Source organism: Epinephelus moara, chromosome 19, assembly GCF_006386435.1.
Source record: "Epinephelus moara isolate mb chromosome 19, YSFRI_EMoa_1.0, whole genome shotgun sequence".
Lineage (NCBI taxonomy): Eukaryota > Metazoa > Chordata > Actinopteri > Perciformes > Serranidae > Epinephelus > Epinephelus moara.
In genome coordinates this window covers 18,935,312-18,949,466 of record NC_065524.1, presented here as the reverse complement: position 1 = coordinate 18,949,466, position 14,155 = coordinate 18,935,312, and the positions used below count along the sequence as shown (strand labels likewise).

At 39.1% G+C, this 14,155-nt stretch overlaps 1 protein-coding gene across 1 annotated transcript in view; it reads right to left on the bottom strand.

The window, feature by feature from the left end:
- Nucleotides 1-14,155, bottom strand: part of khdrbs2 (KH domain containing, RNA binding, signal transduction associated 2) — an 83,923-nt gene that overhangs the window by 15,377 nt on the left and 54,391 nt on the right. The window contains exons 5-6 of the mRNA XM_050071457.1: nucleotides 7,658-7,785; nucleotides 4,850-5,033 (exon numbers count right to left, since the gene is read on the bottom strand). Coding sequence (XP_049927414.1) covers nucleotides 4,850-5,033; nucleotides 7,658-7,785 — 312 coding nt within the window. The remainder of the gene's footprint in view (nucleotides 1-4,849; nucleotides 5,034-7,657; nucleotides 7,786-14,155) is intronic.

Sequence of the window (14,155 nt, the reverse complement as noted above, 5' to 3'; positions counted from 1 at the left end):
TAATGAGACTGCGCTTGTGCATTTCCCCATGCAGACAGCCCAATCTTCAATTGCCAGCACACATGGGGGCTTTGCTTAGCAGGAAGGCTCTGAGGAAATAGACTGGTAAAAGTGTTGCTTTTTTCATTTTGATGAAACTTAGAGCTCACCTTGTGTAGTCTTTTCAAAATGACCTTGAGAAATTCCCAAGATCTGAGTACAGGCGCACTTTTAACTAGGGCCTTGAATATTTTTTGATATGAATCCCAGCGTTGTTTAAAGTGATGTGAGCAAAGATTTTACAGACCACTGGTCAAGGCGCTGACGACTCTTACAAGTGGAGTATTCTCTTTTTGCATGTAAATGGTGCAGCTCTTCACAATGCGGAGCCTCGTGGGTGTGCCATTACACAGAATAACTTTATATTTTTATGACTTTTTTCCTCAAGGTGACCTTTACTCATTACTCACAGCACATGTTTTATGTTTATAGTAGTTTTGTTTTCTTTGCAAATCCCCATGGAAACACATTTCAGCCAGTGTGATTAAATAAACTGTAAATTAATATAATACACTTTTTTTTTTTAAAATAATGACGTAATACGTCAAAGAAATGAGAAACAATGCTAAGTCATTATTATGAGAGTTTTTTATTACTTTGAGATACTTAACCATTGTTTTGAGATGAGTAAGTTATTTTTAAGATACTAATGTATTATCTTTAATATTTAGTTATTTTTTAGGTACTAGTAGTATTAAGTAGTATGATTTTGAGATACTAAGTCATTTTGAGACAAATAAGTCAGTATTTCTCTGAGATCCTAAGTCATTACTTTGAGGTAAGTAAGTCATTATTTTGATATACTACAGTTTTTCTCCATTGGTTTGGCTCATTTCTTGAAACAGAAATTACATTCTCAAAATAACATGGACAAACCTCCAAACCACTTGGCAGTTGTTCACAACAGAATTGAATTTCTCATTCATTTCATCAAATTGCAAATGTCTTAGTACATGTCTCAATGTCTCAGTACATCTTTGCAAATGATTAAGTACAGGTAGCCTACAGTTATCACAATTTCCATGTGAATAGATCTTGTTGATCTAAACTGATTGTTGATTCTCAGTCTAATGGTTGTTCGCTCCAAAACATGTCAGCATCATTTCATTGTATAAGTTATCACATGCACAATAGTCTGTTCTATTGTCAAAATTAGTCAAGAACATAATACCATGAATACCATATATAAATCTCTTGGAACATTTGATAAATTGATTAATTGACAGTCAGGGGAAACTAGAACTTGACTAACGAAGGAGGGGCCACGGTGGATGTCCCAGGCCAGAGTGGGGGCAGTATAACTATGTGCGCTGCCATTTCTGAGAATGGTGTGGCCACTCACATCCCCAGTCTTGGCCCTTACAATACACAGAAGCTCCTCATCTTCTTGGACCGCCTTTATTCTGATTTGATCCCTGAAAATGAGAGAGGTCTCGTAGGGCCTCACCTACCAAACTATGTCATTGTGTAGGACAATGTCAATTTCCACCGTGGCCCGCTCATCAGGGCCTGGTTCACTACTCATCCAAGGATGGTCATGGTGTTCCTACCACCTTACTCTCCTTTCCTCAATCCTATTGAGGAGTTTTTCTCCGCTTGGAGGTGGAGCGTGTATGAGCATCAGGCTCAAAATCAGAGGTCCCTGCTCCATGCAATGGACGCTGCGTGTGAAGATATTACAGGAGATCAGTGTAGGGGATGGTTGCAACATGCACGCCGTTTCTTCCCTCGTTGCATCGCAAGGGAGAATATACGCTGTGATGTGGACAAGAATCTGTGGCCAGACAGACAGCAGCGTGTGGATGGCCAGGAGGGTGAGGACGGTGGCCAGGAGAGGGAGGGTGAGGACAGCGACCAGTGAAGAAGTGTTAGTTGTGAAACTCCAGCTTTATTTACAGCACTGTAGGCTACATATAATTTTCCTTGTTTTTTGTATATGTGTTTATATTACAGTATATTATGCTGTATACATTTTCTTTTTACTCTGATGTATGGAAGTTACTTTATGTGTGTGAATAAAAATGGTTACAATTTCCTTGGCAGTATGAGTGCAATGTGTGATGTCAAACCTTGGAGGCTACTCTTACCGTAAAATCCTTTTTTTTTTTTTTTTCAGTTTTATACACAATTGTATTCTGTTAGCTAGACAAAAAAAACTAGCACAGTAACCATTGTCAATGAAGGACTGGGCTAAGACTGAGAGGTGGACATGAGGGATATTTCAATGGTCCTCTGCCATAGTGACAAAACATCTAAACATTTTGACTTGCAGTGCTTACACAATGCCAAAGGGACGATGCATTTTGGGGGCACTGACTATTTATATGAGAAAGGAATTTAGTTTTGACACATGAGTGAACTGTTTTGGGAGAGATATGAGCTTTTGCAGGTGAACCATGGTGTTGTGCTGAACCATCCAGGTTATTTTGGCAAAAGCACCAAGAGTGTTGAGAACATCCGGTCTGTTTCAAGAAATGAGCCAAAGCAATTGAAAAAGGATCTTTGCATTTTGGTGGCACTGACTATTTATATGGGAAAGGAATTTAGTTTTGAAGCATGAGTGAACAGTTTTGGGAGAGATATGAGCTTTTGCAAGTGAGCTATGGTGTTGTGCTGAACTGTAAGACTGTTTTGCCAAATGATCTTACAGTTTTGAGAATGTAATTTCTTTTTCAAGAAATGAGCCAAACCAATGGAGAAAAACTGTAAGTCATTATTTTAACATTTGTGAGTCACTATTTTTGATATGGTAAGTTATTTTTGTCAGTTTTTCATTATTTTTGAGACAGTAATGCATTATTTGAATATTAAGTCATTATTTTGTGATATGTACTAGTAGTATTAAGTAGTATTAATTTGAGATACTTAGTCAGTATTGAAAAACGTTATTATTTAAGATACCAAGTCATTATTATGAGATAAGTAAGTCATTATTTTAAGAAAGCGTCCCATTATTTTGAGAAACTACGTCATTATTTTGAGTTAAATACCAGTATCTTTGAGGTACTTATTCATTTTGAGATAAATAGGTCATTATTTTGAGAAAGTTTCTCATTCTTTTGAGATACTAGGTCATTTCTCTGAGATACTAAGTAAGTTTCTTATTTTATTATTTCAAGATACTAAGTCATTATTTTGAGATAATTAAGTTATTTTTGCAAGTTTTTCATTATTTTTGAGATACTAATGCATTATTTGAAAGTTTAGTCATTATATTGTGAGAAGGACTAGTAGTATTGAGTACCCATTTTTTGAGATACTAAGTCATTTTAAGATACATAAGTCAGTATTTTGAAAAACTTTCTCATTGTTTAAGATACTAAGTCATTATTTTGAGATAAGTCACTGTATCTTAAAGATACTAATTCATTTTGAGATTATGATATTATTTTTGGAATGTTTCTCATTATTTGTGAGACTCGGTCATTTCTCTGAGTCATTATTGTAAGGTAATTCAGTCATTATTTTTAGATACCAAGTCATTATTTTTACTCTAGTAAGTCATTACTTTTAGATAAATGTGTCATTATTTTGAGATAAGTTAATCATTATTTTAAAAGGGTTTTCATTATTTTGAGATACTTACTAATTTTTTTTTTTTATACTTATTTGAGGAAACTTGTTATTATAATGACTCTCAGGAATTTATTATTTTCTTTATTTGTGTTTTTTGGCCACACTGGCAGAAATGTTCTTACAAACTATGGTCCCCACTGGCGTTTTGTAGGATTTAATAAACTACAAACCACATTCACTTTACTGCAGCTGCTACTTTTCAGGCAGCCATTTTTATCCATTTAATTCAACACAGAATGAAAATCTACCAGCTACAAGCAAGGACTTTAAAGCTCCCCCCAGGCACTGGCATCTGGTGCAGGTGCAATTTTAATGCACAAGTGACCATATTCTCATCGTACCAAAACATGTTTGCTTGTCAGTCATCCCAAAGAGTTGACTCTAAGACTTCATAATGCGAATGCTTTGAGATTAACCACTGGCTTTTCAACTGTCATTTCACACCGTGGTTGTATTTTACTGTATCAAAAAGTTTTCACCACATCAAAAAGTGAGGTAACATTCACATTTACTGCATGTATTCAGGTGGGCAGCTGTCAGAGGAAATAACGGACAGATTTGCCACAGCAAGTAGAGCTCAGAGCTGATACATCACAGCCCTCAGTGCAGTCAAACCTGCAGATTCTGCATTAGGACAGTGCCAAAATAAGAGTTTCTGCACAGTTACAAAAACTGCTATCGACACAGATACAGGAACCTGAGCCAAGCAATAAAACTAAACTCTGGCTCTACAGTGGAAGATATTGGCTTTCAGCTTTTTGTGGAAAGTGAGAGCTAGCTGTCCCACAACAAAGTGCCTCATCTGTGGGGCAAAAGTGGCAACTATGGTTTTAGAAAGTTTTAAAAGGGGAAGAGAAATTAATTCCTGCACACAAGTACATTAGACTCAATGATACCCTAAACATACTAACAAAAGAAGAAGATGATGTATCCTGAGCAACATTTAAGTCAAGTAAAATGATTTAAGCTGATAGAATTGGAAACCAGTGGCTGCCTAGAAGATTCAAAATGATTATAAAAAGTATGGTATGCTTATAAAATTGAAGTTAATTAAATAAAAATAAATTGTAGTAATTTTTCAGCCCCGTGTCCCTGAATGCCCTACCTCTCCATGTAGAGCAGGACTCATCCAGATAACATGAAAGGGGATTAAGCCAAGTCATATTTACACACAGTTCAAGTAAAATTATTATCAGCTACACTTTTCAGTCTGAGCAAAGAGGATTGGACTTACATAGTCGTCATATGATTCATGTGTGACTGCTAACAGCGGGGGCCTGTACGCCGCGCTCCCCGCTGCCCCCCTGGCTCTGGGAGCTTGTGCCTCCCGTGTTAAAACAGTCGTGGGAAGTTTGCTGTGTGTCGCTGCCGCTGTCCCCCGAGGCGCTGCTGCACTCCTTCCTGTGCCTCTGTGGCCCCTGGCAAAGCAAACAAGCAGACAAACATGGCGTCAATTTGCCTTAAGAATCTTTACTCCACAACATTTGCAGAATAAGCCGCAGTGATTTCAGCGAAAAAAGTGGAGTCAAGACATTAAGGAATGTGTTAAATCCCTCTTATCGCTGCATATGTGCGGGCTGCCTCAGCTGGTGGTTGTCGTACAGTGTGCTCGGGTGAAACGCAAGATAAGCATAACCTCCGCTGGCACTGAGGTAGATCTTGTAATGATCACAGGGCTCAAGAGTGTCACTTTATGTCTTTCTCAGCTCTGCAAACATGCCTGTGGGACACAGCGTGGATATTTCAATAGCACGATGGAGCAGCGCCTAGCCTGTGCTTGTACAGAATCACATCTCCATCTGCCTGAAGCTGCAGAGTGCATTCAGGTTAGTGAGATACAAAGACTTATTCACCACTGTCCAGTAGAGACACATTAAAGGCCAAAGGACTCGGGCAGCCACGAGGAATTTAAGATGGATTGTTTCTTTTATGGAGGTGTGACTGTCCAGTAGCAGAACCACATGAACACCACAGGGATTGAGGGGTGGATTTAGCATCGTAAAGCCGTCTATTGTCTGCTAACTTAGCATTTTAACAGCAGCATGATGTAGGTGGGCTAGGATACCCTTTCTTCCTCTGGCACATCCGTCACTAGGTAGCAGCCCATTGTGATCCAAAAATACAGACACTCAAAGGGGAATTACTGGTGCATATTTTTCATGGAGATTTACAATAATCGCTTATCGTTGCGCCATAAGGAGAGAATCTAGGTAGGGAAGTGGTGGTGGTGTTGACTTAAAATTGGGAGCGTCCCATGTTACCGCAGGATTTAGCTCATATACATGTGGTGCCTGAATTAGGCCAGGCTGTCATGGAAAACTCTACCTGGTTACTCCCGAGGGACCGCCACGGCTCAGGTAGATTACAGACAATTTGCTCTAAAAACTAACTTAAAAGGAGAGTGGAAGAGGCAGGCGTTTCACACCAGCAATTGCACGCATGGCTAAGCCAATCAAATGCTCTCTAACAGTGAGTTTTTTCTGTAGCTTGTCCAGCCTGCATCCCAAAGTCCCCTTAAGCTACAGTACATGGAAATCAACTAATACTGGAGTTATGAAGGAGAAGACATAGCTGGAAACTATTAAATTCAACCTGAGGAAGAGAAGTTAGAACAAGTTTATGTGAAATATTGAAGTGTTTGCCAGTGAACCAATTAATCTGAAAATTCACCATGACAGTGGCTACTTCCTTCTTTATTAATAAAATATGTATTTGTAATTCACAACACGCCACTGCACACCAAGATTTAGCTTTAGTATGCATCCATTTGCGTCCATTTAAGGAGAATGAGTTTCCTAGCAAGTAAAGTGGAAAAAGTAAGGATTTGTTGTGCTATAGAAGCTTGGTCATCGCTATAATTACATAAGGGACAGCTTTTTGTGCTATATGTTTAAGCAGAAGGGGTCTGCAGTTAGGTTTAGGCACCAAATGATAGGAAAAGATTGTTGTTTATGCTAGTAAAGTCACAAAACGACATAACAAAATAACACTGCTGAGTTTTTGTTTCACACAGGACACATACACTGGTGCCCTGGGTAAAAGTCCTGTGTTTGTTGGAACCATCCACCTCCCCGCTAACTTAATTTCAGTTTCAGTTTGATTTTAAATTTCATTTTTATGTATAAAGTCCAATATCACACGTCACAATTGGCCTCAGAGAGCTTTACAGCATACGACATTCTTCTGTCCTTGGATCCTCACAGCCGGAACAGATCAAGAGAGAGATGCACGGCAAACAGTGATGACAATAGCTACAATAACATTTATTTAGTAATGATATTGTAATGATAACAGTAATTTTGGTAGCATATATTGTAAGTTTATTTAAATATACGTATGTTAGTATATGTATGTGACAATAATAATCATATGTGCATAATAGTAGAAGTATGACTAATAATAGCAGTAGTAGTAGGTATCAGGCAGGACCACGGCAGCAGCACAAAAATGACCCTTGTCCTAAGCGGACTTTCCCGCTCTTTACGTTCAGTTTCTGTGACCATCTAATAATCACACTGATAGGTTTACATTAGACTTTGTTGAAAGCCAGGTGCATTGCATACAGTGCTAAAGGGTGCATTGCATGTCCATATCTGAAGCTGAGGGCATGAAGCCAAGGAGTAGCAGTTTTTGATGCACTGGGAGTGAGACCAGGCTGTGAGTTTGCACATTTAGATTTGTGGATATAGTATTTTGCCAATATTATGATTCAGTTAATTAAATACATTTATTGTTGCTTCTGTTTATCATCATAATTGTTCTTTATCGGCAGTAAAACAATTTTAAAAAGGAGCTTTCTAAAGTCTGAGAAAATAACCCCGGTGATTTTTTTCCATTATGTAAACTGCAATTACAACTGTAAGTTGTCTTAACCTGCAAGACAAAAAAAAATTATTCAAAAGTTTCAAAATTTCCTTTTTTTTTTTTTTTTTTCAAAAAACCTTCGGAATTTAACTTCAAGAAGCCCTGATTATTATATTCACACAAAAACTCGACCTCTTCAGAGCCCTTTCCTTTCACGCAGCTGTATTTAGTACTTTACCTCGTGGATATTGTGGTTGCTGGTCGTACACTCCTCCCCGGCGCAGTCCTCCCTCTGCTCGACTCGTCAGAGCCATTCAGCAGGGAGAGCTCTCTCAGTTGCTCCTGTCTGATCTCGTCATTGTAGTCCTGTGGGAAACAAAATACAGCATGTCTCAAAAACAAGGACATTTGTCTTCTGACTGCAACAGATGCTCCGAACAGCAGTAAATGTCATCTAATCAAAATTATCTTGACGCCCACAGGAAATGTGCAGCATTGCTCAGTGTTGAATGCTCAATAAAGAACGTCTTGTTTTGCTTATGTTGAGACAAAAAATGCAGGGAAGAGATTAAATACAAAAATATTTATGAAAAGAGCAGTGGATTCAGTTTGTGTGATAACAAAATGGGAAAAGAAGAAAAACTATTTTTCTGATAAAAGACAAAATAACTAACAAGATCAGAACAAGATTTCCAGATAACTTCCCAAACCTGTATGCTGAGAAGAAAGAGGACATAGAAGGAAAACTAAATCAAAAACCCTTCCTCTCACTTTAAAGCAACATAAAAAAATCCTTACTTTTTCAGCACACATGGCCCATAATTGACAGTTTCCACAACTTTGTGTGGAATATCGTTATCTTGTGATTACAAACCATTTTTCCTCAAGCCATTATCAAACACGATACGGATCATTACGAAGCAGATAAGGGAGTGGACAAAGCAGTATTCATTATCTTGTCATTGCTGACAGATAAACAGGCTTATTTCTCAGAAACACATGAGCAAAGCCCAGAAGATTTGGTACCCCGGGCAGAGTGTTTTTGTAATGACAACAAAGCAACAGAGGCAGAAACCGAATTCTTTGGTGATCGTCTGTGTTTTGTGACAGCCACAGTTTGTGACTTTGTTTGGCTTTTCTCTCTCTGACTGTATGACTGGGTGTCAGTGAACTGAAAGGAGAGCAAAAAGCCCAAAAATCTTGTGTCATCCAGAACAGATTTTCAAATAAAAAGAAGTTCACATCATTTCAACTTAGACCAGAGGCCTGTATTGCGATGCAGGATTTGGAGTTAGCGAGGTAACATCAGGGTTAACTCTGGGTTTTCAGCACTATGAAGCTGGCTGTCTTTTTACCGGGATAAATCACCATGGTAACTTGCTATCATCGGATCACAGTCGGTCGACACCCCGACCTCTGATCAAGCTGATCACTGAAGAAAAAAGTATTCATTAACAAAAGTCTCAGCTAAAAAAAAAGAGTGTAGTCTATATATTGTTATCGGTCAGCAGAGTCATTTCATTGTTCCAGGGCTCTATTTCCACTGGTTTTAAAACAAATGCAGAGATCATTTACAACACTAAACAAATTATTTTAGCTTCAATTTAACTTTTGCAAAGTTTATTTTAGTCCACAGTGATAGTGTTGCTATTTTACACTCTGATTCCATCACTGCAGCTCAAAATTACACGAGACACCTGTGTCGTGAGAACTGGAAAACAAGGTAATACTTTATTGCAGAAATAATTCACACACTGTTAACTGGCTCCTGCTATTATCAGTACAACATTTCAGTCAGATAGACCTCATCAGTCTTTAACTTGGCTACTTTTCCAGCCTTTACTTCGGTAGCAGAAACAGTGTGGCATTACTTTAAAGTGTTTTATGTGAAATATTCATAATTATTCAACTATACAGCAAAAAATACTGCATACTAATGTCAAATATAGCCTAGTGATACCTAAACGTAATTTAAGTCTCAGCTGACGGTGAATTTCTGGATGGTATTTTCACTGTTTCTGCATTTTCCGATATAAGATTACAGAGTATCTTTTACATCCCACGCCATTGACATTTTACTGTCTCACACTCCCTATCATATGAAGTGGCCTCCTTCATTCATGGTTGAGATGATGTCGCTTGTAATTACCACCCCCGCCTCTTCAACACATTCTCACTCTGACCTTGTCACATATTGACGTTTGGTCATGGATTTTCCACGTCCACATACAACATGAAAGGTACCCTGGGTGCGTTGGTTGTTGACATTCTGGGACGCCGTGTCAAGCTCTGCCTGTAACATGCATTGTCTTCTTTCAAGATACACTTCAGTTTTCACAGGAACTTTAAACACACTACGTCAGTACAACAATGCAAACTGATGTTTTTTTTTTTTCCCCTCCAACAACAAAAGCACGTGGTTGGGTTTAGGAAAAAAGAACTGGGTTTGGTTTTATAATCTTATGGGACGCGAACACCTCTCTCCTGGGTGTAGTCGTTAAACCATAATGGCAACTGGCCGTGTATCATGCAGACGTTAAAGGACGGCTTTTCCGTCAGCGTCTGATGCCGTGAGTCACTGCCCAAGCACCGGATTTCGACAACTATGGAGCGAGACCGGCCTCACTTATTTCACGTGAACGCGCTTGTGTCAGGATAGGAAAAACCAGAGTTGACTGAACTAGTTGATAACCAGCTTTCCAAACGGCCAATGTTAGGGTTAGTCAAGCCAGAGAAGATAAATAGCAAGCTCCTCCCAATGGCACATTTGTCTAGTGTGCCACTAGGCGCACACACTCAGTGTAATAATTCATCATCATCACTGTCCGTGAGATATGACTCTGTGTAGAGTGCATTGCTAATTAAGGACAGAACATTAATGGGTGTGCAGGCCCTGCATGAGTCAGATTACAGCTCACACAGTATAATCTCTTAATCTGGTGAATTGTGTCACCTTTGTATTATCCTTACACCATCTTTTCATGCTTCTCTGAGTATTTCCATTATGTTACATCTATAAGCCCACCTACACCACACCACTAAGTCGCAAGGATATCACAGCAGAGTGTTTGCCCACTCTGTGATTTGCATAGTTTTGACATTGAATGTAATCAGATCTTCAATAAAAGCCTATTATTAGATTTGAATTATTCCGTGGGAGCAGCAAAAACTGTGTGAAATTCATGTATTGCCTAAATATGTGGAAAGTATAAAATTCTTGTCGACTCATTATCAGGTGACAACTTTAGCAGCCAAATGTGCAATCACACGCTTAGTTTAATAATTCATCAGTTTGATAATGTTGGTGGCTTGTTTCAGCATCAGCTGCTCATTTACAACTTTTGCCACGATATCTCAAAAAGGTTAAAGTCCCCCTCCACTCAAACATGATTTAGCTTTTTTGCTACTTCACTTGGATGTTTGACCTTAACTGTGCCAAATGATTTTCAGTTTGACACTTGAAGACTGTTTTCACATTCATGTGCTGAAGAGGGAGAGCTCCTCTGTGATTACCTTAAAGGAATAGTAGGGTTGTATGGGGTACTTATACAGACAGTATATTACATACAGTAGATGTCAGTCGGCACGCCCACAGTTTGGAGGAGCAGGCAGGAGTCCAACACAGAAACTAAGCAATCTACTGTTGTGGAGGGGTCAGCAATAAAACGTGTTTTAGCCTCCTAGAAAGAGTTCAACTGAAAAAAATAAATATCAGTGTAAGTGTGCCCTATTTTGAGAATATTTTCAGCGCTTTACCTTGCACTCAGATGGTGATTTCCACAAGAACATGAAGCTGTTATACTGCTCTCTTCAAAGCCAGACTGTGAAGGGCAGCAGGGATTGGTGTGATGTGGTCGCGTCTCTCAGAACAAGTTAAAGGCTGGGCAGCAGCGTTTTGTAAGAGTTGGAATCTTTGAATGTTTCACATGCCGATGCCAGAATAAAGTACATTACAGTAATCAAGTCCGGAGGAGATAACGGCCTGGATCACCTTTTCTAAATCTGCAGAGAAAAGAAATGCCCTGATCTTCATTAAATGTCTCAGATGGGCAAAGCAGGACTGCACAAGTTAAATCACCTGGGCATCAAAAGAAAGTGCTGAGTCAAAGATGACTTCCAGGTTATGGGCCTCTTATTTGATGTTATTAGATAGGGCACCGAGACTACGAGATATATTGGTAATGGTCATTGCACTGGGACCAGAGGGGGTAATTATAATTATTCCAGATTTAGAGTCATTTTATTGAAGCAGGACATAAAACCAGAAACATTGGTGGTGCCAGGCTTTAACAGGACGTACAGCTGCGTATCGTCTGCGTAGCAATGAAAATCTAAAGGGAGGCTAAAGTATGTTTTATTGCTGACCCCATCCACAGCAGTACATTGCTCAGCTCCCGTGTTAGACTCCTGCCTGCTTCTCCAAACTGCAGTCGTGCTGACTGACATCTACTGTATGGAATAAACTGACTATAGGTAAGTACCCCATACAAACCCACTTCAAAACATCCGAACTTTCTCTTTAAACCTAAGTGTAAGTTGTGTACATAAGAGGATGATTTCGTGACATCAAAACTAGTTGGGTAGCCAATTACGTTTTAACATCTGAGTGTGATGTGGAAACTCGCCCCCCCATGGATATAGAGTGAGATTGGACTTTTCAGTAAAGAAGTAAACATCTTGTATCCAACAGTTAAAGGCTCCCTGTGAAGTTTTCGACCACTATGAACGCTACGGAGAAATGTTTTTATGTGTGTGTGTGTGTGTGTGTGTGTGTGTCCACTGTGGCAAAAAAGGCAGTGAGAAAGAAGGCTGGATGCACACAACGGTTTGCAAATGTTTTATGAGGACGGCAATGCACTCAACATGTTTGTTTAAATCTCAAGGAGACGCACAGTGTGTTGTGACTAACGCTGAATGTAAACAGAAATTTTGTTTGTTTACAAGAAATCTCTGCAGGGCACCTTTAAATTTTCCATATTTTAGATTCAGAATGTTCACTGAGGAAGAACTATAACTGACAAATTACTGCAAACAGATTCATTTCAAGCAGATATATGTCCTAAAACATGCCTGGAGGGGATTTTTAAGATCTCAGCTTTGATCGTGGACTAGATGATACCACAACGGCATATTTTTGGAACTTCAACTAGCCATTTAGAAACATTTGTACATGTGTTTCAGTTCATTTTATTGCCACAGACAGTTTAATATTCTGCTACACAGAGCAGAATCATGGTTCAACAAAGCCAAATTATTCAGGTACTAATAAAGGAAAACACTTAAAGTATCATTTCATAAAATACAGTATATTTTGTCACATGAATATATTCCAAAGTGTTTTTTATCCAGTAGAAATGTAGATACGTAAAAGAAATGCTGGGCGTGAGAGGGGAAATGAGAGGTCCCCAGCTGGAACCAAACCAGGGACATCAGAGTATACTGTATGTGATCTGCATCTTAACCACTAGTCCACCACAACGCTCCAAGAACTGCATATTTGTGCACCTTGCACATAACACCAAACTTCATTATCATTTTCCTCATTCTCCTGTCATGTTGTTGCAGCTCTCCATTTACAGTAATAGGATATGTGTCATGCAGGCACCATATGAAGAACAGATTTTGACACCCACATGTCACAGAAGAAGAAGACGGGGAAAAAAAACTCCCCACGGTAGATGTCTAAAACACTTGACACATTGCACACATGTGCAGCTCTTGTAAATGAATTAATAAGGCCTACAGTGTTCTGATGGTTTGAAGGAGACTGGCAGGGCTTTTAATTGGAAAGCTGGCAGCTTATCCAAAGCACAACAAATCTGCCAGAGCTTGTAAAAGTTGACTGTTGACAGAGGCGTTAACATGAGTATACAGAGATAAACCCCACGCTGAGGCTTCTCGGGTCAGACTGTTTACTCACTGAGATTAATTCTGACCATGCATGACCTTGTACACACACGATGCCCTTCACAGAGCTAAAGTTAGACTCTAAGGGGCCGGCACACGCAGCATGGTGATACCAATCATTCTTGTGTTTGGGTCTACCTGCTACACGTCTCTGTTGCCGGCTGCGTTGACTGATTTCTTGCCTTGTGCATTTTATCTTTCATTTATCTCAGCGATACGAGTGTGTTGGCTGCAGGACCATTTATGAAAGAACTGCTTCTATATTCTCAGACATTTTTTCTGGCCACAGTGCCACATAAAAATGAGTTCAGAATTTTTGGAAAATCAATCTCCTCTCTTGATCTCCTCCGAGACCTTCAGACATCTAGTGACATGGTTTTACTGAGTAAATAAATCTTCCAATGGAAACAAAATATAAAGGAGATAAGCAAAGACAAAAAAATCCATCCCAGTTTTTGAATCAGTCTTGTGGCCTTTGTAGGACTGCTATTACACTTAACTCAAGGTAGCTGCAGGGGCAAGGACATAGGTTTCCTTTTAAAATTGAGGGGGCACATAAGAAACACAGTGTCTGCCAGAGAATTTTGGGCCTCAATCACTTAATTTCCTGCTTTCTGGTGATTTTTTATGCAGCAATTTATGGTGTAAATATCTTTTAGCTTGTCAAGATAAATGTTTTCTGCTACTTTTTGACCCCAACTATTAAAATCACTATACTGAGATCACTAGAGAGGATGTCAGATGGATGTGTGTCAGGAGATGCATTGGTTTCTTTGGAGTTCAGAGTTAAGAATTCAGTGGTAACACACAGCATATTCAGAGATTCAGA